Genomic DNA, 27,450 nt, shown 5'->3' with positions numbered 1-27,450 from the left:
TTAACTAGACATACCTCTAAGCAGGCCACTTACTTCTTCATTTACCATCTGATTACAAAATTCTTTTAACTTCAGAAATCACTTATTTTACAATTGTTACCAAAAAAATCACCTCTCTCTCACACACATATGCAGCACATTTCAGAACCTTTCTATTCACAGCCAGGTGGTGGTCTTGTCTAAATGTACCCAAACTAACATGATCAGATCAGTCAATAAACTGAACTTCATACCTTATTGTATATCAGCATTGTAATTTCTGTGTTTTTTCAAATTAAAATCTCTATGGCTTTTGAAGGATAGTCTTGTGCTATGCTATTCCACATTAAAATTAATTCTGCCAAGAATGATGTAGCCATGATGGTCCAGAAATCATGTGAGATGCAGTCAATCAAATAAAAAAGTTCTCTCTTTAAGAAATCCTTACCTACTGCCAAAAAGGAACTCAGGATTTAATGTCCACTTATTAACAATATTATACTAGAACCTTGGGAACAACCAGGTGAGGTCCCACTGTCTTTGGGACACTTTCTACATATTTGTACAGCAACTAAGAGCCTTCCAAATCAAAATCTGGGATGAAGAACTTAAATCTGTACCTGTTTAATGATGAGAAGATGACAAACCTGATCTCTCTCTAAAAGTTATGCAAGTGGTTTTGATATGTGATGTGTATATTGACAGTACATTTTGAATGTAACAGTTTATAGTTAGCCAGTGGAAAAATTATAACTCTCAATCAACATAAACATTTAGAGTAAGACCGAACAAGACATTATATCCAAGTTTTTGAACTGTGGGACCTTTAGGATGTAAGACTTACCGTGCTTTTGCTTACTTGCTCATATTTACTTCCACCCCACTTAATGAGAATCACTTACAAGATATAGAAGACATCATGTTATGAGATGTAACAACTTTCTGGGGTATAAAATACAACCACCACACATTCTAAAGGATCTCAGTGACTATTAAGAAGTCAAACATGCGTGAATTATGCAATAAATATGGCAATTAGACAGTCAAAAAAACCCAAACAGACTTAAGTGTAGCCCATATGGTGAAACATAACATCTGTAAGAGTGCCCCACATCTATACATATAATGAAGTTTAAATTTTCTAACTTCAGTATGGAAGAACTGAATGAGATAAGGAAGAGTTTTCCTTGGCATTTTCCTGCCATATAGTCACAAGACAAGTATGTTAAGTTTCAAGAAACCAGAAGCCAAAACAGTTATCATAGACCATGTTATATAACTTGAAAAGTATAATTAATCAGGAGCCAGAATATACATGATTCCTTTGTTTTCAGTCAGGCTGCATGTTAAAAAAAAAAAAAAAAATCATCCATAGCTAGGGAACGAAAAGCTATGGAAAACAGGATTCAGATACAGATTAGTGAAACAAGTAAAATTTCTTAAGAGTAAGTATAACTCAATAATAAAACAAGGGAACAAAGCTGTTGCATGCGTGCATGTGTATACATGCACACAAACACACACACTGTCACCCAGTTACGTGAATAAAGCTGGCTTAGTCTTTTGGTTTTGATTGTTGGCACATAATTGGGTAAGTGGTTGCGTCTGACCAATGGTAACAGTTTGACAAGGATTTTACTGTCTTCAGAGGTTTCCCTGGTCTTGCCGTTAGGCCAAAATACCAATGAAAAGGAAGTAATAAAAATCAAGTTCTTCCTTAAAAAAGTTCTCCTCTCAAGTTTTGCTCCATTACATGTGAGGAAAGAAAAATAATTCTTGGGAAGCAAAATATTTATACATTGTTACCAGACAAGCCTCTGTTAAGACATTTTAGCCTGTAAACTTTTGTCACTTCCAACTACAATGCTGAGATTATGTTGGTGCACTCAGGAGTGGAATACCAGTTTTAAATTACAGAAAGTATTATATTCCTGTATACAGCTGCAAGTTACAGCTCCACAGTATGGCTTTTTGTCATAAAAGCTTTACCCAGTTTTCAACTACAGATGTAACATCTACATTTTAAAGATGTTATACCTTTTTCACACAAACTTCTTTTTATAATGCGGGCCCAAATACCACCATCACCGCATACTACACTAGTTCTGATGCACTTAATGATAAGATCCCAGACTAGTCAAATATTCTATATATTAAGATATTGAATTAATTATGAAGCCATGCAGTGACAAAATTTGAGAACCTATTTACCATTTTTGGTGAATTCTTCAGAATTGTAATTTACCACTTCATTTTTCATGTGTTTTCTCCAGACCTCCTTATTAAGATCACAGCTTAAAATATGAAGTCAATACACTGTTATTTAGAAGATTCTGATGTTAGACAGCTTGGGACCAAACTAATGGAAGCTGGAGACTCTCCCATTCACCCTAATGTACAAAGTGTATTCATTTAAATGTGAACATATTCAACCAATTACTGTTACACAGATCACTTTCAGGAGAGTTTAAAGTGAGAAGGAACAGATTAGTTCAGCTGAGGATGGGAAATAAATATTCTTAAAGACAAAAAAAGGACTTCCCAAGCAACTGGTCATCAACAACTTGAGAAAGTTGTTGTTATACCTTTGCCTCTTGCTTTTTATTTAGATTTGAGCTTAACATTCATCATTCTGTTGCTGTACACTGTAAGAAACCAACAAATGCTCTTTTAAAAAGTGGGGGAAAGGTTAATTTGGTGTTGTTTAGGCAAAAAAAACACCTCTTATTCTCTTCCACAACAGGTTTTTGAAATATGTTGTTAATAAATTGGGCCTAAACCCTGTTGGTATTTTCAAGCAAAATGCATACATTCAATTTTATTAAATAACTCAAAGCAAAACTCATTTGATAAAGAGTTTTCAACCTCAATATTAGGTAAATAAAAAGTAGAGCACATGTTAGTGGTTGTACAGCACTGATATGAAGCAATTCAACCACCTCACAGGGCATAAAGAGAATAAAAATAACAAAGCACGTAGTAATATGGATATGGAACTCATAATACAACCTACATGTATATCAAAATGAAGAACTCAAGAGACACTTTCATTAATTAATATATTTTCTGCATTATAGTTAACATATGTACTTTCTTCGTGTCACCCTTATTTTCGTTAAGTATTGATATTTTGTTATATTCAGACATGAGTACATTTTCAAAGTCTTTTGCAATAAATATCATAAAATAATAGAGATTCACATAATAAATATTCTTTACAATAAAAAAAGTTTTAACAGACTTTTGTCTTAAAAATAGTCAGGATTCAACTTTGTGTTTTATACATAAAATATACAAAAAGGACCACAATTTGTGGCTAAGGCAATAAAACACAGAACAGAGTAAAGTTATGAAGCACAGATCAGAGCTAGGTGCACTAAACCAAGGAAGTAACAGAAATCATAATGATCCAAGAACATTTAGGCAATTTAATTCAATGACACCTGAAGACTGCTTGGATACACAAAACTCCTCCAACTTCAGTATCAACATGATCTTGATGGACTGCACAAACATGAGAAAAGGGCTGGAGTGGCTGGTGTCCTTCACAGATTTGAAAGCAAGAGAAAAAAGTGAAAAGTTGCAGCCATGTCTCCAATGTGAAGATCTACACAGTGAAGCAAAACAGCTGAAGCAATACTGAAGGGGGGGGAGGAAAAAAGCACAAGCCAGGCAAGTCTCTGGATTGAGACAACTCCAGGAAGGGTCAGGAATAGAGGGAAGAGCAGCTTATTTGATCAATGGTTTTTAAAAAAAAAAAAAAAATTCAATCCAGCCCTATATTTTCTAAGGTTCCAACCCCTTCAGGACTATTTTTTAAACTGTTTCATAATCCAGCTCAGTCATGGAATAATGTTGGACTTGTTCCTCTGAAGCAAAAAACAAACAAAAACAAAAACAAAACAACCACAGTTGAGGAAAACAAAAAGGACATCTTTGGGAAGTTTTCTGTAGAGCAAGAGGCTGCAAAAAAAGCCCATTAGCCCTCCTTGTCTCTTTAATGAGCGGATTATACTAACAAGCCTAAAAGGTCCTGCTAAGCTGAGGACTTAGGTGTAAATATATAGTCCATGCTTACCAAAGATTGAAAATGACTAAGTAAAATATATCACACTTGTCTGAGTCAAAGAAGGGATATGGAGGGTGCAAAGAAAAGGACTTGTATGAAAAGTGGGTAAAGGAAGGAAAGTTAAAGGATTAACAAAGAGCAAAATCAGCCACAACCTGAAAGCAAAAGTCTGACGAAGTCAAATCAAATCTCCCTCCAAAAATCATGAAGGCTTGCCCTGACCCCGAGAGGGGCAGCTCTCCAGTTTACAATAGACAGTGTTGGAGTTCTTACATCGGCAACCTGGACGATTGATCCGGTCATAACACCCTCGGCACAGTTTTAGGCATCCCTTTGCAGGAGGGTAGCACAGCAAGCAAGGCAAAAACAAGGACATTGCTCCCATGCACAGGTACCTGGAACAGCAATGTGACTGGGAACAAGAGCAGGGATTATCCGCGTATGAGTCCCCTTCATCATCATTGGAACAGTGGTAGAAAATCCCTTTGATCAGGCACATGCAGGTGCTGTACTCCACCATGCTCTCAGCAGAGCACAAGCACTGCCTGTTGCAGGCCAAGCAAGATGGTAAGGCCCTTGGGGCTGTGCATTCACCACATTTGCACTTCCCACACTGTTCGCAGATAAACTTGTGTTGTGTCAAGTCCTCTTTCAAGGGACCCTTCAGATCATCTACAATCAAAGATGACTGCTTGGGCTGTGTCCGAATGGTCCTTTCAGATCTGTGGCCGGAACCTGGCCTGGATGGGGGTGATCTTCCCAACAGTCCCTGCTCTGAAGAAGCGCTACTGTTGCTTCCAGAACTAGCTGCACTCCCAGTGCTAGTTGATCTGCTCAGCACAGGAGCCCTGACATTATGTTGATGTGCCACATGTCCTACATGATTGGGCCTGGGTTCATAATTATTATTCACATTAATTGGTACGATTTCATGAGTCCTTTCATGCTTTTCTTGTCTTGGTGCTGTCCGTGGACCAGACTTCTTCACCACAGATGGACCTTCAGTGTATTCATTGCTGCCCCTAATAACTTTGATTTGATCCAGTGACAAGATAGCTGTTGGCTGAGTTTCTCTTTCATAGTCCAGCCTTTGCCTGCTGTCCAGGGAAGGCTGCTGAATCACAACTAATGAACCGCCACTGCCATGTTGACTTTGGGGCTCCATCTGTAGAGATCTCCACTTCTGGCATTCAATGGAAACGTGGCATGCATCTGAAATCCTAAGTTGGAGGTGGGGGGGAGATAAGGGGTGGGGAGAAGGAAGAGAGATCAGAGGTGAAAATGGAATAAATCACAGGAAGTTTTTTCAAAGTAAAAATGTCATGGCAAGCCACAAATTGCCCTAACCACCTGGTAATGATCTCTTTCAGCAGGGGGGATTAAAGTGATGCTGACTGAGGGCCTGGCCAAAGTCCAGTTGTGGGGGAAGAGACTGGGCATGGCATCATAGAGGAAGAATGTAAGAGGAGACCCCCAAACCACTTAAAATGAGAGATTTTGCCATTAAAAACAAATAAAAGGAAGTATTAACCTGTATGCTTATTTGGCAAACTATGGGAAATAAATACTTCTCACTTGTTACTGAATATAATGTCTAATCAGGAACAGCAATGCCGAACACTACAAACCAAGTTCGATACATGAATGAACAGTATCAGATTTATATTCTGTATAGCAAAATCTGTTCAAGCTTTTCCTTCATTTCTATCAGGCTCGGCTTGCTGTCTCAAAAGATTAAGTGAAATTTGCATTCCACTCCCTATCCTTGTTTTAAGCTTGTAATCTATCTTTAAAATGAAACACACACATCCAAAAGCCCCAAACAATACTATGAAAAAATGTCTAATTCTGAAGCCCTTTTTCTAATAGAAAAATCACTGCTTGAGAATCTAAGTTTTTATTAAAATAAGGCATCAGATATAAATAACAGCATCTTATACAACAGATCTTTTAAGTGGTCTGATACCACAGGATAGGGTGTATAGGTGGAAAAGAAAAGTAAAATAAACCAAGAGCACAAGTTTCTGACATTTATGAATTCTCATGCATCTTCTCTGGAAACAAATGACTAGAAAAAAAAAATCCCTTCTTACAAAATACTCTAGGGAAAAAAAATTATTGAACAGTTCCTAACGCATTACATTTGTTTCGTATGTTCTTGTCCCAAGATATTGACAGGAGGATTATAATGTAGATTTGGAAAACTCTGCATAGTGTTAATTCTGTACCTGTATGAAATGTGTTGGTTGGGGGGGGGGGGGATTATTTATACAACATTAGTAATTACATAAGTGTCCTGGGAAAACAAACATTTACTTTCCTGTACTAACAGCTAGAGAAGATTGACTCTCTACCCTCCTCCCCAGCAAAAACTGCATACTCTTGTGTTTCTCATTTTTTCAGACAAGTGCCAGACTGGAACACGCTCTAAATCAGCTTATCCAATAAACGTAAAGAAAGTAAATTTGTCTTGCATATCCAAAGCGTATTTGCTGCAAGCTGTTCCAATTCAAGAAAGAATAAGGATGGAGGTTATGAAGGCACCCAGAAGAAGAGCAACGGTGGTTAAAATTCTGCTTAGAAATGTAGTTTCAACTGGCAGAAGTGAGATACATCACCCCCCTCCACACACATAAACTGGAAAGCACGCGAGGGTACTAGATACTGATCTCCGGTTTGCACTGGCACACAGAAAGCATTAAGCCATCTAGAGGCCAAAGGTCCCCTTTTACACTCAGTATCACCTGTGCCAGAATTGGGGTTTGGAGATTAAAAAGCTGACCTTAGTCACTCTGTATTCACCCTACATAACAACCTCTCCTTTTCACATGGTTGAATAGGAGCACACAAATCCTAGGTCTGAATGAACATGGAAGGAGAAAGATTTATGGCTAGAGACCAGGCACTGGATTCTGAAGAGAACAAAATATAATGATGCTGTAAAAAAAAAAAAAAAGTGCGTCTTAAGCACTATGCATTATTTTTGGAAAATATGCCAGGTTAATAATGCAAAATGCAGTCTTAATAACTGCTCACATAAATGACAGAAAGGGGGAAACAACTTGGAGGGCTGCCCGCTGCAATACCCCTTTTGAAGGACCACCCCCACCCCTGCAAATACCATCTGAAATTACTTTCCTCCCCACCCAAAGGTAAAGCAAACAAAAACGAGCCACCTGAAGGGTGAGTGCATGCTATGAACTGCTGTGGCTTTTAGCACAGCCGTCAATGCCCCATTACAGGTCACTGTTTGCTAGGCTGGCCATCATAGAGGACATTCCGGTTTTCTGCTGCTCTGTCCTCTCTTGATATGAAACCCAATGCCTTTATGTCCTCTATTTTTCTCTTCAAGAGAATTATTAACCTGGCATGTTTTCCAAAGATAACAGTGCTTGAGATGCACTTTTTTTTTTTCCTTCCTCTCTTCAAGAGAAAAATAGAGGACATAAAGGCGTTCGGTTTCGTATCAGCAGAGGACAACCGGACCATCCTCTACGATGCCCACCCTATTATTTGCTCCAGAGCACCCCATGGCTAAGCTCCCCCCGCCCTTACCCCTCCATGCCCTGCTAATCCCCTCCAGAGTACAAGGAGGGTTTGGCAGTCCTATGCCCAGTTTAGATGACGGGTGTACAGGCCGGTTTGGAGAGGGCTGGTCCTGCCTCAGGCTGTGGGGTTGAACTAGACACCCTGTGGAGGTCCGTGTCAAACTCTCGGAAGTGTCGAGACTTGGGTGATGCCCCAGGAAGGCGGGTGGCGGGAGGCAGCAGAGAGCTGACCAGAGAGCAGCAGCTGGCGGTTCTGCGCCCTCTGCCATGTGAGCTGAGCCCGCCACCAATGCAGACTTGAGGGGGGGGGGAAGTTATGAATGAAAACAAGGGCTGTTTCCCCCCCTTACCCTTTTGCAGGAGGAGGGGAAAGAGGCCGAGCGAGGTTCCTATTACCTCAGGAGGGCGGACTTTCCAGCATTTAAAGCAGCAGCTCCCTCCCCGGCCCTCCCCTCCCTCCAGCACAGCTCCTCAAGGCTTGGGCGTGCTCCTCCGTGCGCGCCGGGGATTTCCCCCCCACCCCTCCGCCCCTCGCGTGCTTTCCAGGGGAGGAAAAGAGGGGGAATCTCGCTCCTCATCTCCCCGGCCCGGGGAGGGAGGGGAGCTTTCCACCTGCCCCACATCCCCTCTTCTGAGGCTGGGGGGTGTGAGGGGCTGCAACTGGCGCCCAAATGCACCCCCCCCCATACACACACACACACGCAGAGGGACACGCCTCATGCAGCTAAGGGAGGCAAAGCGGAGCAGCTGCCGCCCCCACCCCCGGGGCACCTGCAGCCCGGCGCGGGGCGCGGAGCAGCCTCCCCGGGGCCGAGCCAGCCCGCGCACGGCGGCTCCCGCCGAGGGGCACCGCGGAGCCCGTCCGGGCCACGGCCATGTGCTCCGGCGCTGCGGTTGACAGGCGCAGGGGGCAGCGCCCGGCTCTCGCAGGGGAGCGGGCGGGCGGCGAGCGAGGGCTGAGCGCGGCAGGTATGCCGTGCCTCGCTGCCGCCGACCTGTCGCGGGCTCGCACGCAGCGCGGAGCTCGCAAACAGAAGCACGTTTAAAAACAACCCCCACAACACCCCCCTCGCCAAAGGCCTGTCGCCCGCGGGGCCCGCGCAGCAGCACTGCCAGCCGGGGCCCCCGCGCGCTGCCCGGTGCAGAGCCCCGCGACGCGCGCCCCGCCGGGCAGCACCTGATCCTGCGCCCGCTCTCCGGCGCCTGCGAGAGCCGCGGACGAGGCGCCCGGCAGCGCGCTTACCTAACGCAAAGATGGCAAGCTGCTGCCCAAGGCACATTGGAGGCAAACGGCGGCTAATTCCAAGCCAAGCAGCGTGGCCGGGCAGCGGCTCGCGGGCGTCGGGCTGCTATCGCCGGGGGAGCCGCGGGGCGCTTGAGCCGTGCTGATCCCGAGTGATTGCGGCTCGGCACCGCAGCATTTCAGCGCGGAGCCCCCGCCCCGCCTCCGCGGCCCGCCCCCTCTGATGTCAATGTGTCACTCAGGAAGCGCGCTTCAAATCCTGGCGTGGACTCCTCGACGTCAGCACGGCCCGCGAGCGACGGCCCGGCTGCCCCGGCCGGGGGCGGCGAGCAGGGGGAGCCGAGCCCGCCCACACCCCCGGCTTATGCTTTGAGAGCAAGAAAAGTTAGGCCCCGGACCTGCCGCCACTTCGGCACCTGCCTGTGAATGGTGCCACGGGCACACAAGGTTCTCTGGGCAAATCCCAGCTCTTCTGGGAGGGCAACTCAAATGGTTGGAAAAAAATTCTTCGTGGCAGAATTTTTCCAACTAGTCCAGCTGGACTAAGAAGAGAGATTCACCCAAAGAGCCTGGTCTGCCCATGTCCTTAGACCAACACCGCTACACCCAGGCGCATGGTGCAGTTCATGAACGCCGCGTGCCCCCGGAGGCTGCGGGGCAGGCACGGCAAGCTCCTTGTAGGCTGTGCCGGCGCTGTGGGTGGCGAGAGTGTGGCAGCCGCAAGCGGGGAGCTCCCACAGGTGGCCACAGCACTGTTGGCAGCGGCGGGGGGGTGAGCACCAACCAATTGGCAGCAGCCCGTGGCAATCACGGACTGCCCACCACCCCAACACTGTCAGCGGCGGGGAAGGGGGTGGCAAGCGGCAACCATCCGCAGGCACCGCCGGCAGTGCCTTTTCACAGGGGTGCACCACCATGCTGAGGGTGCACATGCACCCCCTATGCATTGCCAATGGTGCCATTGAACTCATGAGCTGTAGACACACCAGTGTGATTTACACCCCTGTACAGGCAGTTTTGGACTGAAGACGTTTTGAGTTACAATGGACAACACTTACGATGTTTATAAACTGACACCATGTTTCAACTTTCTGATATCAGTTTTGACTTTCCAATGCTTGATCTGACGCCAGCAAACAAGTTCGCTGCATCACTCATCTCCCTGGAGAACATCTGTCCAAACTTCCTTGGACACTTTCTTTAATAAGCAGACAAGACTCCAGAAAGACCTGCAGCCAGGACTCCTGAGAAGGCTCCAGCCAAGAACCCTTCAAAAAGTCCAACTAAGAGCCCTTCAAAATGTCCAGCAAGAATACCTCAAAGAAATCCTTCCAAATCAGTATGATCACTATTTACAATCTAAATACATTAATGTAGCTATACTACTCATCTATAATTGACTGAGTACAAAATTCTAGGTTATTTTTGGAGAAAATAGGGTCTAGGGCCTTGGTTCAGGAACCAAGCCCCCAATTATAACATTGTTCCTATGGGAAAATCAGTTCTGAGTGGCAAAGTTTCGAATTAAGATGTGGTTTTCAGGAACCAATTGTGTCGTAAGTCTGAGGACTACTCCTCACTTTCAGAGAAGCCCCTTTACCCTGGAAAGGAGCGACTTGTACAAGGATAAGGCTGTGCATTATGTGATCACTACAATTACCCCAGAGTACAGTCAAATCACTCTGGAATAAACGTGATGCCTGTCCACGCTCAAAAAACCGAGGCTGAATCAAGTCAGTCTTCACAGGTTAGTCTAAGCTGTGTAAATTGAACCAATATGCAGGTGAACAGACACACTTCTATTTCCAGAAATACAGCCACATGCCTGCAGTGGCCCAAGCCAAAGCTGGCAAGATGCTAGAGCACACCTCCCTGCTTGGCTGGAGCAGACAGGTTGGGCCAAGGCCAGCCTACCTGCCCTGAGATGGGGGGAAGGGCTGCAGAGGGAAGTACAAAGCATCCTGGGATGCTGGGGGACTGTGAGCTAACTTGAATCTGGAGTAGATCTGGGACAGAAGTTCAATAAAGCAATTTAACCTAAATCAGTTAAATCTGACACTCTATCAATGCAGATTTATCTTAAAGTGGTTTCAGTCATTTTGAAAGCAGTGTATGTGTACTGAACTTTGGTTGTGTTATAGATTTGAACCAGTTTCCAATCATTTATACCAGCTTCATGTAATTTCTGTCCCTAGCCGTTATTAGGATGACTGATCTTTAAAGGTAAACGTGGCTGCAGAATTAAGGCCACCGCCTCGTAATGCTGTCAGACATGTACCTGTTTTTGGCAAAAAACCTGATCACCTGTCATCATGCCTTTCCCTCTGCCCCCCCAAAAAATGTTCTCTGGAAAAACTATTGCCCACAAACCTGTCAACTTCTCTCATCTCATCGTTACGTCTCCTCTTCCACCTAGAATGAGTTACTTTGTAAGGTACTACCCTGCCCTGCCTTCCACAGCAGCATGGAAAACCTAACTCAGTCTGCGGTTAATAGCCTCCCTTCATTCAAACTGGACTTGAAGTTCCACTTTTACCATGACAGGAACAAGAAACTGGGTGTCTGACAGTAACAAGATGCAGCTATAACAGATAGACTATATAACATAACAAACGACGAAATCTTATTATCAAACATTCCATCGCCGTGATGTAGCCAATTACTATGCTAATTACTTTACTTGTATGTTTTAACCCTTCACCTTACCTTTTTTTTATGCCAGTTTTATCTTTTTAGGCACTCAAGGTTGTTCCACCTGGATAGACCTCAGGGCCCATACAAAACCCCAGTTGAAATCCATAGCCTTAGCATAGGGGAAATGGTTGGACTCACACAGTTTTCAGGATCAGGCGCTTAGCCAGCTGGACTATTCAGATGAATGAAATTAATGACATGCTTAAGTAGTTGCAGAATCTGAATGCGAGTTCTTTGAAGCAGAGATTGCGTCTTCTTTAATGTTGGCATGGTACCCAGCACATTGTTGGCAATTCTTAATTATTAATATTTTGAAAGTCTGATTTTACCTATCTTAAAGCCAGATTCCAAAACATGTTGATCATCTACAACTTGCAATGAAGAAAATAAGAATTAAGGGCATTAGATAGCAATCAGGATTGTGAAAAATACAAATGATACCACATGTTTAAGTTTGACAAAATAATCCAAATTAACTAATGGTCTAAAATATATGGATTATTTAAAGGCACACAGTTAGAAGGCTATGTGTATTACTAAGCCAGTAATACACATAGTAGGACTTAAAAAAAGATGAAGGGTCTTGTCCCTGTTTTGTTTTCCATTTGACAAGTGTGATTTGAAACAAAAATTTCAAAAAATGCCTCTCTGCACCAACATCATTCTTAGCTTTCATGAACTACTGCTCAGAGAGTAAGTTTGCTATTGCTGTTGAACCAGCAGAGGGAGCACAAAATATTGGGTTTTCATAAGTCCTACAAAAATTATTGGTATTCTTCATTTGTTTCAGTTTCTGGGCTATGTCTAAATTGACAAACTAGAGGAAACTAAGAAATGTGATCATTTACCTAAATGACTTCAGATTTGCTATAAGCTGAAAAAGTGACATAAAACACAATTTAAACAACCTAAGAATACTTTGTATTCAGGAGTTGGGTTTGTCATTGACTTCTGCAGAAGTAGGATCTTACTGTTCCATAACATGTACTTGTGATTAGAAATTGATACCAAGGATAGTAATTTTATTAATAAAATATTATTCCTATATTGAACAGTGAAATAGTTGACAAAGTTGTCTTCATCTGGTGTTAGAGTAACATATCACTAGGTCAAAAAGGCAGTTCAAAACTCAACTATTGTATCAGGCTGTCTGCAAATTCAGGCAGATACCACTGCATTCATTATAGCTGGTTCACACTGTTTGAATGTTCTCCAAAATCATAAATGTTAAAACTAAATGGTAGCAAATAAACTGGGAGCTCAGAAAAGGTGCTGTTATGCTTCACCACAGCGGACTAGACTTTTGGATCAACCGAGAAATGCACTGCACTAGGAAAAGATGAACACTGAATTGTCCCTGATAGTCATAGTTCAGTTCCTGGTTCCTGCTTTAATTTGGGGATGGTAGATGTGAAAGTATCTGCAGTGGCCCATGTCATGAGGCACAGATTATTTTTCCCTTTGTGCTGACGTAGAAATGCTAGCCAAAAGATTATAGAAGAGTGCACAGCCCTGCACTGTGACTTGTGGTATGGGTCAAGGGATACAATGCACTGTCACAATCATGATCTTGCCCTTATTTACTGTAAGTGAGCAGGATTTTAGTTTTACATCACATCAGAGAGATGGCACTTCCCACTGTGCAGTGCTTCATAGTCTTATGCCAAGGGATGGTTCAGAAATGACTCAATGGGAAGAGTATCAGCTACTGAATCACCAACATTTCCTACTGGACATCTGTTCCACTCAGGTACTAAATGGCTTGATGTGGCTTAGTTTATGAACACACTGGAAAACATCTCATTGCCTGATACAACTTTAGGCATAACCGGTAAAAAAGAGTTTACACATGTAATATATTATATTTCCTTTGGTGACTCCTTTTCCCCAGCGATGGATATCTCTAGCCAACACTAAACTGAAGAAAATCATCAGAGAAAGAGAAGGTGGGAGAACCATTACAACAAAGTTATTAACAGGGCCACACAACTGTAAGTATTTCCTTAACCTACACAGAACTTTAAAGCATAGTCTTCAAAACATTTTTTTCAAGCATAATATCATTACTTTTCAAATTTAACACCTCAATATGCCTGTTTTCTCACCTGTACAATGAATGGATGGAATCACTGTTCCCACCTTGTGTGCAAATATTTCCCTATGTGAGCATGTTTGCAGGATCAGGGCCCTTGAGAGGTTTTGGTGACAGGTGAAGGGGTAGAAACTACCTGTTACGTGCTGGTTTGAGACTGGTGTCACGGATTTTCTAAACTAACACAGAGACCCGCTATGTACATATTGTTATAATATTATTTACACATACATCAACAGCAAAGACAAAGCAACCCAGACATTTTCATAGTCAATGTAATTCTGTATTGGCTGGTGTGGCTAATGCTGGTAGTGGACAAGATCAAATAACGCTGTTGTGCAGAGATGGTGTAAAAAAAAAATCATAATACAAACACCAGGAAGACACCGCCTTAAAGTCATTTTAGTGTAAGTAAGAGAAAGTAAAGGATGATCTGAGGTGGAGTTTCCAGTTTCTACACTTTTAGGTAGGCAAGCTGACCTTTATCTGAGATCAAAGGGACAGGTAGCTGGGGATTTCTTCAGCTGCTGTTCAAAGCTCATTCTTGAAACTCTGTGAAGAAATGCAGCTGCGAACAGCACAGCTCCTTGCTGCAGGGGCTGGGGCAGTGGGTAAAAACACATAGGAAATTCTCAGTCAGTACGTAATCTTGACTTTTCCTTTCAGAAGATAAAATCAGTTTCTCTGGAAGGCAGAAGAAATTGCAAGACACAGCAAACCAGCACACCTCTGAGAAGTGAAATCAAAATATGAAGCAATCTGGCACAGTGAAGTATAGATCTTAAGTCAATCTTTTCCCAAGTGCAGCAGCATTTAAGAGTTATGGCTTTGGTCCAGGCCATAGGTGGATCTAGGATTTTGAAAAGGGGGGTGCAGATAGTGTGGTGCATCATAACATATAACACAATGCACATTTTATCATGTTAAAAAGAAACTAGATACTTTAGTAATAAGCTAGTAGCCTAGGACTATGTCACTTGTTTTATGATTGGAGCAAAAACAAATATAAATGTACTGGAATGTGCATTCATTTGCTATATAATATATTATGTATAAAATAAAACAAACTAGGCAAAATAATCAAAATATGCTTTTTCATTAGTTCTGCAGTCATTAGAATTAAATGGATGTGTCTTTTTCAGATTCATAAAGCAAAATAAAGTCTGGCCTTCTTGAGCATCTTGCCAGAGCATCCAGTGCTTTACTGAACATTATTTCCACACCTGACTTAACGTTTTTAGCTAGAGCCAAAAGACAGTCTGCAGGGCCATGAAATAGGAGCTACATTACCAGGAGCAGCTAGCAGACAGTAGAAATTCTGAAGAAAGGCTGTCTGATTAGCTGAACATCAAGACCATTAAAAAGGAGAGAGGATCATTCCCAACCCTCATTGAGAAGGTCATTGTGGAATGAAGACCTTAGAAAGAATCAGGTAGATTATAGTGAGCCACGAAGCCAACCGACTCCCTCACTGCTGCCTGAATAGAAATGCTGCTGCCACTGCCTGGCAGCTGGTTTTAAACTTTGGGTGGACCAGAAATCAAAAGGGGGTCCAATTGCATCACTGCATGCCCCCCAGATTTTCCCCTTGCCCAGGCTCACCTTGAATAAAAATCCAAAGGAGAAAATACAGAACAAGATTTATTTTTACTTCAGGCTGTTGCTCCTTGCTTCACTTCATCTTATCTTTGGATGGTCAGCCCCAGCTCTCCCATTAGATACAGATACTGAATTTTGTTTTCAGATTTGCTATTTATATTTGGTATTTTCAACTCACTAACAATTCAATTTTCTACAAAGGTTTCAGATCTGTAAGACATGTGTCAGGTCAGATTTACGTAGCTTTGTAACATTCACAGATCAGTTTATGAGAGATATCAATATATTGATAAGAAGCAGCTTTTGCAGTGTAGCTGCACCTGCATTAAGAATGCTTTGCTCCTATAATGCTCCTATGCCAGGACAATGCTCCCAGAGTAGACATGGACCCATTCTGTTGTCCAAGGTGTGTGAAATGCCAACATTGAACAAAACACATCAAGAGTTGAATGAATAACATTTTAGAAGGTTTGTAGCTTTAATAGTCCAAGCAATTGTCAGTGTCATTGTTAAGAGTTCTTAACATTTATTCTATTTAATCTAGAGTGTTCCTGAAATGTGTCTCAGTTTTCTATTTGAAAAAAAAAAAATCTTACATGAAGAGGAAATGTAAGGATTGCATTATTTTAAAGGTCTTTGAAATTAAAAAAGGATTTTATGGTGTTAAATATTACAAATTGAAAAAGAGCTAGGTAGTACAAGTAGAAGGACAAATTAAAGGAAAGCCACATAAGATAAATTGATTGGCTTAGTAACAGAATAATTACTTGATTGCTTCTTATTCTGTGACCTGTTCTCTGATTCAGTGCTTTTCCCCCCAAGAAGTGGGGGGAACCAAGTAGCAGGTTCATAAGTGAAGGCAACTGACTAAGAAACATCTAGCTCCCAGAGGTTTTCCTTAAGAGAAAGGAAAGCTGTATATCTGAGCCGTTTTAACACAAAATCCCATTTCTATGACAGAGAACACTATGTGAGATTATGCACTGTGGGGGAGTTCCTGTTTCCTTTCCCAGAAACAATCCTTTATCACTGACCATTTCTTTGGCAGTTTTAAAATTTCTAGACCTTATATCCTAAGCCCTGGCATCCTATCCCAAAATTTCATCAGCTGCTTTGGCTGCATTTTTTAATATGTGGTGGAATAGAAGAATGTATAACAGTAAACCCAAATAATGGACTGATTCAGTGAATGGATAGGGTTGTATACATCCCTACGCTTGCAACTAGCAATCAGGGCACTTAAAGTAAATACGCCTGCCTTTCATTTTGAATTGCTTTATTCTCTAGCAGAGTTAGGTAACAAATGACTAGAGCTGCAGAAACTCTCGTAGCGAGGTTAAGCACTGTAATATTAGCTGTATAAGCATGTGCTGAGAGCTGGGTGAAAGGAGATGGCTGTTTTAATTATAGCTGATAAAAACTAGCCAGAGGAAATCCACCATGACTGAATAATAGCACGTCACTTCAAAAACAACCAAGGAACAAACTTTTCCCATTTCTGTTTAAGAAGCAGCCACTCCCTGGGTGTGGACTGATTTATCAAAGGAAGTGGGAAAGCTCTGTGCTAATTTAAATAGATTGCTTTGTGTATATTTTTATTGTCAGTTCACTTGTGAAGACTGGGTATTAGGAATTCATCTAACCTGGCTGGCACACATGAAACTGTTTACTGACCTTAATAATGTGTCTTGCAACTTTAGGAATGCCCACCATTCATCAGGTGGTGTAATCTGTCACTGTCAGATCAATGAGGTCTCAGGCCCAGCGTTTCTAATTTGATTTGAAAAAATACATGGAAACCCGAGACTGCTTTTAGCAAGAATGACAAGTCTGGTCTAATGAATACAATCTCTTTTGTTGTTCTCAAGAATAGCATGTCAATAACTAAGACCTTAGGTTCCGTTACTGTCTTTACAGCAGTAACAGCTACTGTAGAGAAGATAAGACTGATGTCCATGTCACAGATGAAACAAATTCTCAGTTGTGATTTACTTATGTTGGAAAGGTGTATTAGTGAATGCCTTATGTATGCCCTTGGATTTCTGGATGTAGAGCAAGGACAAAGTTTCACCCCTTAAGAGGGCTTAATCCTTGTTTATGAAACTTGGACCAAAGGATGATTTTATATTGGACTCAGTGAGTAATATTACAGGTAAAGTAATGTCAACTGATAGAGCTCAGATGTTTGAAGAAAAGGCTTGAGTAGATCACTTCTATGGTTCAAATCCTAAAGTAAATATGTGTTTGTTACTAATTTTCTTGGGATCACGAAAATGTACGTGTCAGGACACATTATACAGCAGAGAAGTGAGTATCATTTGCTGTCAGGTTGCCCCCTATGACCAATAAGCATTTACTGGATACTTACCTGTTCTAATTCTGACCCTTTTGGCTGAAGCTAGGTATGTAAGACCAGAACCCCTCTGGCTGCACTCCTATTAAAGTGCCCAGCAACAGTTTGCTGCGTCCTCATGTGGGAAGATTTTATGCCCTTTGCTATTAAGCCATGTTTTCTTAAGTCTGTCTCTTGTGCCTTAATCCTCTTAAATATTTTATTTTGCATTTTGGCTTTGGAAGTATTAAGTGTTGAAATATTGCTTACCTGTTTGATGTGGTTTGGTGCTCTTTACTTTCAGTAACACCACACCAGTATGCTAGTCACATCTTGAAATGGTGCTCTTTGTTAAAACAGTAACCCTCTGACAAAAAATAAGATACTAAGGAAATAATCCTGTTTCCACTGAAGTTGAGAGGAAAACTTCCGCTGCCTTCAGTGGGTGATGGATTGAGATCTTGTGATGGTCTTGACCATATCCAGAATAATGCTTGCAATTTGGTTTCCTTGGAAGCATTAAAGCCAGCAAATTCCTGAAATCTTGAATACAATTTCAGGATTATACTGAGATTATCTGTGTATCTGTATTATTTATGAGGATGGTACTGTACCTTTGCTTATAGTTGTTTTCATATATTTACAGAAGCATAACATGGGCTAAAAAAAAAGCATCTGTAGGAGTAGAAAATAAATAGAATATACATACAGTTTGGTGATTAAAAGCCTAATCCAAAGACCACCGAGGTTTGTGGGAGTTTTAGATGCTGGATAAGGCATTTTGTTTTGTATTTTCATCTCTTACTATGTGTGTTTGTTTTTCTTTCAGTAAATGCTTTAACATGTAAACCTAATGGAAGAGGGAGAGTAGAGCTGAATACAATCTACATTGTTTGATGTTTGCTGACATATAAAACTGTTGGACTTCTTTACACCAGGCTACATGCATAGATTTTGCTGCCTGAATGAATTCAGTGTCTGTACTCATTTCCTAGCTTGCCTATTTATTTTAAAAAGTCAGTTTTATAGTCGTCTTTGAACAGAAGATGAGAACCTAACCAGAAAGCTCTTCCTTAGCTTGTATATGACTATACTCAGTTACTACTCAATTCTAAGACAAGTTTTTCCTCTATTCAACATGGGGAAAACAAAGCTTCATCTTAGAATTGAGTATCAAGTAAAAATGCAGTACCTGCCACCAGAAGAGGCAGCAGGAATCCACTCAAAGAGACATGGAGCAGCGAGGGACCTGGCACATCGCCTGCCTCCCCATGGCCTACCCACCTGCCACATTCCTTACTGCAATGGTTGAGTGGCAGGGAGAAGCATTTAAGGTGACTGTGTATGAAAAATTATAACAAATTTATAATTTTCCATGTATAGAATCTAACTGGAGGGTCATCTTAAATTCAATGCCTCTTTTATTTATGTGCTTTTATCTTAAAATATGTTAACATGTTTTCCATCATTATAAGATCTTTTTAATTCCATATTAGAGAGTAACTATTAAGGTTGATAGGCCTAAACATTGATATGTTTCTCATGAAGTTTTATCAAGCCTTAGTTTTAGTTCTACTTCTTTTTCCAATTGCAGCTGCCAGAAAAAAGCAGCAGTATGTTATCTACTACATGCTGAGTATGAATCTCAAGTATATTTGTATACTATAAGTCCTTATACACATCAGGATTGTTCAACTGGTGGCCTGCTGACCACATCTAACCCATGAGGGGTTAAAGTGTGGCCCACAGGCTCTTGCCTTGCAGCCACTCCTCCCAGCAGTCCTGCTTCTGTGGCAGTGGCTGGAGTCTTCAGGGCAGGGCAGCGTGGCTGGAGGTAGCCTAGTAAGCTGACAGGGGAGGAGGATTGGGGTGCTTGTACAACAGTGCTGGCAGGGATGGGAAGAAGGAGGGGATTTGCCAGTCTGGCAGCAACAGCAGAACAAAACATATTTTGGGAGTGGAGGGGAATTGTACTGGGATCTGGGAGCCTACACAGTCTGCAGCTGCCAAGGTGTCTGACCTGGGGGCCCACGACTGGTTGCATGCAGTCCCTGGCTGCTTTGCAGTTGGACAGGTCTGTGCTGTGCACACCCCTCATTATTCAGAGTCTCATAATGAGGCAACAAGTCTTGTGCTGCTAATTAACTGGTGACAACAGCCACTGGTGTGAAAGACAGAAAGCATTCTGAAAACACAACTTTTGGTTCTGTTAGGTTTTTTTTGTTTTTTTTGGTAACCATTTAAACATGATCATTATTTCTTTTCAGTTTGCCCCAGGAAAAAGTTACGAATCACTTACTGACTCTGGATGAAAGAATAACAGTTTAAGATCTTGTTTTCTAAGGTATGAGCATCTCTGAATGAAATTCACCTTAAATGAAGAGTTGGGTATTCAGTTCCTCTTAAAATCAGGCCCTTCTTGTTGAATGTTTCTGAGGCAGCAATGGCCCATCTTGAAGAAAGCTTAAATTATATATTCTCTGAACATACTTACAGAGTTCTGAATAGCACAAGAATAGCCTCCCTAGCACTTGTTGCCTAGCCATATTAAATTATTATCACAATTCACTTAGCAGTAGTGGCTATACCAGTGGCACTCAACCTTCAAACTCTGCAGACTGGATAAGTGGTGTTGGGTTAGGCTGCGGATTGGATCCAGTACAGAGTCAGTGCATGAAGTTGGTCTATGGGTGTGATCCAACCATGTGTCCATCCCATCCTGTGCACTGGATCCAGCTGTAGAATGACACCACACACCCATGCAATCCTGCCTGCTGAATCTGGCTCCAGAATGACCCCACATGCCAGCACAATCTCAAGGCCATGTCATTTGGTCTACACAGCACCCCGCTGGTTTGGAAACTTGGCAGCAGGGGAGTGGCAATTAATGCTGTCGTTATTTCCCACTACCAATTTCTGGCCCATAAAGAGCCCCATGGGCCAGATGACATGGCTGTATGAGCTGGATCTGGCCCACAGGCCAGAGGTTGAGCACCAGTAAGCTATGTTAGAAGTTCAAGAGAATTTTAGGCTGAAAGAGTTGAAAAAAGTGAGCTTTTTCAAGGAAATGAAAGAAATATGGAGCTGCATAAAAAAGGGAACCCTGTGCCACTGGGAATACCTAAGAATGAAAACAGAAGCTAAGTGCATTGACAGGCCATTGAGAGTGGTATAAGGAATAGTAGTTGATGAACTCTTAAACCAGTTTTGTACCAATACACACTGCAAGTTGACAAATATGACAAAATATTTCTCGTGTGCGATGAATTAGAAAGGAATTCACAACAGTAGAGAATTTCTGCCTAGTGAATTTTTTTTAAAAGGCACAAGGTATAAGAAATGAATTATGCAAGAAAGACCACACTTGTGCACATTGTACAGATAGCAGCACCTTTGCACAGTATAGTCAGCTACAAGCCTGCACACCTATGAGTAATGGCCTCTAAAGGATGTTTAAGCTTCCAGACCAGAGTCAGAAGTCCTTTCCCAATGCTAAAGAATACAATGATACCCAAAGTGCATCTCACTTCTATAAAAGATAAAGGCACAAACTCCAATTCTGTTTCCCCTGATATGTTAAGGTACTGCTGAATTGTGACAAAATAGAATATATTGTCAGAAAATGTCCCAAAAGGAAGACTCTCCCAACATGTTTCAGTAGATCAAATGATAGAATTTCCCAAGTGTATGGCCATTGTCATGGATTATATTCTTGTTGGTAGGAGCACTGTTGATGAGGATCTTGAAAGTGAAGTTGGAGAACTGCAGAGCTGTACTACAGAATTTGTGATCCTAAGCAAAAGAAGGAAGGAAATCAGAATAAAAATGCCAGACTTCAGAAAAACAAACTTTAACAAACTCACAGAACTGGCAGAAAGGAGCTGATGGGAGGCAAGCCTAAGGAGTCCAGGAGAACTAGCTGTATGTTAAAGAGACATAATTAAGAGCACAAGATCATGCTATCTCCATGTAAAGCAAGGATAAGGTAGCGGGAGACCAAACTGGCTAAACAGCAAGCTTATCAATAACTTGAAACTTTAAAGGAATCTTACAAAAAGTGGAAACTTGGCCATATTACTGATGATACGAGGATAAGTGTATAGTATGGCTCTGGAGGGAGAAAATCCGGGAGGCTAGGACATAAGATACAAATTGAGATACAACTAGAAAGAGACAAAAAAGGCAACACAAAAGTATTTTATATTTACATTAGGACTAAGAGGAAGACCAAAAAAAGTATTGGTCCCTTTTCAGAACAGAATGGGGAAATTAACCACAGATGATGTGGAGAATGCTACTGCCTCTTTTTTTGTAACAATAGTTTACTGTTGACCCATATTCAGCTTGCAATCCACTATAATCCTTAGATCCTTTTCTGCAGAGCTGCAGCCTGGCTAATTTTTCCTCAGTTTATATTTGTGCATTTGACCATTCCAAAAAAAGCCAGTAGCATACTGGAATATATCAATAGGAGTGTTGTGTGCAAATCACAGGAAGTGATTCTTCCAATCTATTCAGCACTGATGAAACCTCACCTGGAGTGTTGCATCCTGTTTTGGGCACCGCACTTCGAGAAAGATGTGGACAAATTGAAAGGAGTCCAACAAAGAACAACAAAATGATTAGAAGTTTAGAAAACATGACAGAAAAGGAAATGCTGGAAGAAATAAGATTATTTTGTCTGGAGAAGACGTTGCAGGGGGAGGGTTTGAGAACTGCATTCAAATCCAAAAAAGGTTGTTAAAAAGAGGGAAGTAACCGACTCTTCTCTGTCCACTGGGAACTGGAGAAGCAGTAATGGTCTCAATTGCAATGATGGAAACAGTTTGGCTATTAGGAAGAACTTTTCAACTGTTAGGGTGGATAAGCATTGGAACGGGGAGTTTAAAAGTGCTGCTAGACACATGCTTGGCTGAGCTGGTTTACACAGGAAGGATCCTGCCTTGAGAGCAGGGGATGCGGACCAGATTGTTAGCCACAGGCTGGAACATCCCCTGGCCTCGCTAATGGTGGCACATGCTCATTTGGTCTGTAAGACAGAAAGTGCCAGAGGCTGTGAACCTTTGAGCCAACATGAGATAATGACCCAGTTTTAGTCCCTAGCTTGTTCTATGTTATGTAGCAGTTTGGGCTTGAAAATGCCGGTGAGGTGACAGCTACCTTTTCTGAGCTGAGCATTGGTTTGATTGGTATGGCTGATGATTGACAGCACCTCTGTGAGGATGACTGGTCCCAAAGTAGGACTGACAGAGGTGGTGTGATTGAAGGTTATTAAAAGGGAACAGACCTGGAGGGTCTGTGTCTGCTGCAGAATGAATGTGTTCCTTGCGTGTAGGTGCTGGTGAGTGCGATGCTGTGGCTGGAGGGCCTGGGAGACCAAAGGCCAGCGTGGTCCAGCACGTGATCGCACCTCATATGTTTGGTGAGAGAGTGGCAGAAGATTGTTGGCTGGTTGATCCAGCGTGACTCTGAGGAGGGAGTCTGTGGGCATGTCTACACGAGACGCTTACTGTGCATTAGCCTAATATCACTGTGCACTAGCTTGGCAGCTAAAAACCATGCTAATATGCTACTGTGCAGTGTTATTAGGCTTATGAGCAGTAAGCTTCACAAAATAACTGTGCGCTGGGCCTGCTGCACAGTAAGTCTAGTTACTTCTCATTCAGTTAGTATGTCATTAAGGACATACTAAACTAAATGTGCAGTATCTAGGGTTCATTTATGAATGTGTAGACACACCCTGTATGTATGTAAGTGTGTGTCCAAGGCTGGAGGGCCTGGGAGGCCAGTAGTCCAAGGACACAGCATGAATGACAACCCCATGGGGGTGAGTGAGGGCCTGGGAGGCCAAACTCTTCTCCGTGTGCTTGAGGTTGTGTATGTAGGGTGTGGGTCCAGAGGACCGATATCCCGGTGGTGTTGTGGTGGCTGGAGGAGCAGCCAGGGCTGGGTGGATTTGTGTGTAAGTGATGCTGCTGCAGCGAGCGCTGGCTGCCTGTGAGAGACTGCTGATGCTCCCTAGTGCCCTCCTTTATTATTTATATTGGATCACTATTGCTCTTTATCGTGTTGTGGTTGCTGAATACAGTTGTTGTTACCCCTTCTTTGTATGCCTGTCAGTTGATTGCTAATTAATTATATTTTGCTAACTAGAGACAGGCTGCAGGCTTAGTTAGTCAGAGGTGAGGCCCCACCCCTTTCACAGCAGGGGCCTTGCTAGGGTTAGTGACCTGATTTTCTTAATTAAGGATTTTCCCATTCAACAAGATCATCTCCTGTGATGTCTTCCAGATGTATTTTTCTATGATTCCATCTTTCTGAGGAAGATGCTATTCTCTTAGACCAGGGTTGTCCAAATGGTGGCCCATGGGCTACATCTGACCTCTGAAGGGTTAATATGTGGTTTGTGGGCTCCCTCTCAGTTCGAGTGGCTTACACTGCTCATGCAGCAGCAGTGGAGGAGCCTGGGGGTTCACCCATGAGGTGGTAGCAGCGGGGGGGCTTGCACGGCTGGTGGGCTGTGCACAGTGGGGGACCTGTGAGCTCACAAAGCGTGTGGCTCCTGCAGCATGCAGCCAGCAGGGTATGCGGCCTGGGACCCATATCCAGTGCAGCAAGCAAGCCGTGGATGCACTTGAAGTTAGACAACCCTGTCTTAGTGCTTTGATAATCTGAAGTCAGGCCAGTAATTTCCAGGACCTAGTCTACTGGATCACAAGGCAAATTTCCTGCATCACTTTGGAAAGAATTGCCACCCATGGTTTCAGCTACAGTTTCTGATGAAAAGTTATGATGGAAATACCATGCACTAAATGCAAGCAGCTAGAAAAGGGAATGCTTGAGGTGATGGAGGATAGATGAAAAAGATCTTCTGGAGGCACAGTTGCAATGGAGATGAATGGTTTGGAAAGTGTCAACAGAATATTACTTAAAGATGTAGGTAAAGCAATATAAAATTGCATGAAAGAACTAAGTTTGTAAGGTCAGAGAGCGTCATGAAGTGTGAAAAAAGAGGAGGTGGAAGTAAAGTGGCACAAAGGAAAGACAGAGAAAGTTAAGACATTTTTTGAATAATGACAAAAGGCTGTAATAGTGTCACCAATTCATAGGAGCTAAATTATTAGAGAACGCTCAAAGGCTTCCACTATTTCACAGGGAAATTACAGCTCTGACCAGACTGGCAAGAATCTTTTATACAAATCAAACTAAAAACCAAGATAGATAATAAATATTGTTGAAATCTCCCCCAGGACAAAATACTTTTAAAAAAAGAATAATCTTTAGCGAGCACTCAGAAAAGTGCATTATTTTGCATTGTTGAATTAGATAACATAGCAGTGGCAGCACTCAAAAGTGCCCTCCAAAAACACAAGGCAACGTAGATGAAAGCTGTTCCAAACAAATTTTAGGAAAGGATCTCAGACTGGAAATCAAATTTAGGGATAAGGACACATTACTAATATGTACATTCAAGTCCAGCTATTACATTTATTGTAAATGATAACGGATGTTCGCAGGGTGATGGACATGCTCTGCGGTATGCAGAGCCGGGTGCTTTAATTAATTAGCAAGCTGTGGTAATTAAAAGCACCTGCATGATATGTGTATCAGCTGTACACCATGTCCCTGCACTGAGAAAATGGCAGCTTTGAACTAAAGCACATCGAACATATTTTATTTCAAAGTGTGCCGCTGCCATTTTCTCAGCGTGGAGACGTGTTGCACCACTGATACACGTGACACAGAAGGCTGCTGGAGCGCATCAATTTCTGGGCTCCAGCAGACTTGATTAAATGAGTCTGCTCAATTGAGTCTGCTCTGATGTGATTGCCAGCTCAGCCGAGTCTGCTCCCCACGTGTGCAAGTGCCCATAGTTTCTAAAGTAGATAATCTAAGAAACAGATATTTTCAAGTAAACAATATGGTCACAGTGCACAAACTAATTGGTGCCTATCACAATTCCAAGGCTAATGATGTATCATCATTGTAACATTAGAAGGTTTTTTGCTTTTCCATCAATCCGTCTTCTACTACTGTTCCAAAATCAGTTCATTGTTGAGTAATTAAGTCACAGGGATGTAGGTTTGTTGGTACATTTAGGCTTAAAATCTTAATAAGAAACTAAGGACTCACTTTATTGTACATCTATAGATCAAAACCATCTTACCTACACCACCACAATATTAGATTTCAAATGAAAATCAAAATGAGAAAAGGCAGACATTAAAATACAGGTACCTAGAAAAAGTATAAGCAGAACTGGACTTTCATTCTCTAGCTGAGGAGTTTCAAAGGGAGGTGAAAGTGCAGGCTTAAAGCAGTGATTCTCAACCAGAGTGCCACAACACGTTGGGGTGCTTTGAGACCTTTGAAAGGGTAGCCCCTGGATGCCACATAATATTAGCATAGTTAGGGCTGCAAACATGATTCACAAGATAAAATCAGAGATTTCAGATAGAAATTCATAGTTGTGCTCGTTTTGAGTTCTTTGCAACAGAAAACCTAATTTATTATTGTTCTGAAGTTAAAAAACAATCCAAAAACTGAGCTGACATTTTACATGGAGTGTCTCAAGTCTAAAAAGGATGATAACCACTGCTATAGAGCAACCTTTTTGGATCATGCCTCTTTAGGCCCTGGGTCAAAGCCCATTGACACTACTGGAAACTCCTACACACTGTATAGGGCATTGGGTCAGATCTCTAGTGCAGAGATCTCATTAACAGTCAAGTTCTGACCAGGTGGGCTTATTGATATACATGATGAATTTCAAAGTTAAAATTCCAGATTGCAATTATTTGATAAGAAATAACTCTTGAAGGATAGAAATCAGACGAAACAAACCTTGATACCTTGTGGGCCTTTGTATGTAGTCCACGTTAAATATTTTACAATCAGTCAGATCCTGACCTTAACTCAATCAATGGCAACTGACCTCCATGAGAGTTGCATCATGCCCTGTGTTACTGCTTAAAAGGAGAACCAGGGTTTGTTTTCATTAATCAGGCCTCCATGATGCCTCAGGGGTATATCTTTATTGAGTGAGGGATCAAAATCTGATAAAGCATGCAGGTCAAATCCTGAAACCTCCAACATCACAGATCTCTCAGTGTAGAAATCAGAGTTGTGCCTTTCTAAGTATTTCAAGTTTTGATCATAACTTTTCAATTTAACTATATTTATTTTAAATAATTCAGTATCTATAAAATGTGTGCAAAAACAGAGCAATCCATACCATTAATATCTGATGCAACTTATTTGACTTAGGCAGGAATATTTTAAGAGCTTATGTCATATTTTGCAGAATGAAGAATGAATATTTCTTGTATGTTCAGTGCCTTCCCATCAGCTGTCTAAATACCACACTTAAATTATTTTGCCTAACATATTCTCAAAGCTGAGAGGATAGGTATATGTATCGCATGTTAAAAAAGGGGGCAGAAACAGATGCTATAAAAAGTAGCATTGTGGAAAACCATATGCTAGGTTCTACGTTAACAGCAGTAACACAAATAGCCATAACTATAAGCAATTGAGCAAACATAAATTGATAGGTACTGTACCTGTGAATTACAGAGCCGTAAACACAGCTCGAGCGATTTTGCAACAGTAAATCACCACAGTAATCAGGAGAGAGAAACCGGTGGGGCGGGGGGTGTTTAATATCGTAATATCTTAAGAAAACTGATTACTTACCAAATTAATGCATTTGGAAGTCTTTCAAATGGCCACTTGATTCCAGAAGTGATGTGACACTGTACCATGCAGTCTACTGCCTGAGAATGAGGTGCGACATATTGCCAACATAAAAGAGTTATTTTCTTGACTGACCTGACAAGGTACAAGCCTCTGTATTACTATTTTTTTAATGTTCCCTCATAGCTAGTCTCTAGT

At 41.9% G+C, this 27,450-nt stretch overlaps 1 protein-coding gene across 2 annotated transcripts; it reads right to left on the bottom strand.

The window, feature by feature from the left end:
* Positions 1-3,021: 3,021 nt before the first annotated feature.
* Positions 3,022-27,425, bottom strand: SPRY1 (sprouty RTK signaling antagonist 1). 2 transcript variants are annotated; one of them, XM_090036603.1, is made up of 2 exons: positions 27,253-27,425; positions 3,022-5,268 (listed from the first exon to the last, which is right to left on the bottom strand). In XM_090036603.1, the coding sequence occupies exons 1-2, from the start codon at positions 27,318-27,320 to the stop codon at positions 4,251-4,253; spliced, it is 1,086 nt and encodes a 361-aa protein (XP_089892729.1). In that variant the 5' UTR covers positions 27,321-27,425; the 3' UTR covers positions 3,022-4,250. The 2 variants fall into 2 exon arrangements, with proteins under 2 accessions (XP_089892729.1, XP_089892730.1); XM_090036604.1 differs by lacking the exon at positions 27,253-27,425 and adding an exon at positions 8,840-9,027.
* Between the last annotated feature and the right edge of the window lie 25 nt (positions 27,426-27,450).

Source organism: Crocodylus siamensis, chromosome 2, assembly GCF_052110815.1.
Source record: "Crocodylus siamensis isolate JL-2025a chromosome 2, ASM5211081v1, whole genome shotgun sequence".
In the NCBI taxonomy this organism is placed as follows: Eukaryota; Metazoa; Chordata; order Crocodylia; family Crocodylidae; genus Crocodylus; species Crocodylus siamensis.
The sequence above is the reverse complement of the archived record's forward strand: the minus strand, read 5'-3'. Positions and strand labels throughout refer to the sequence as shown.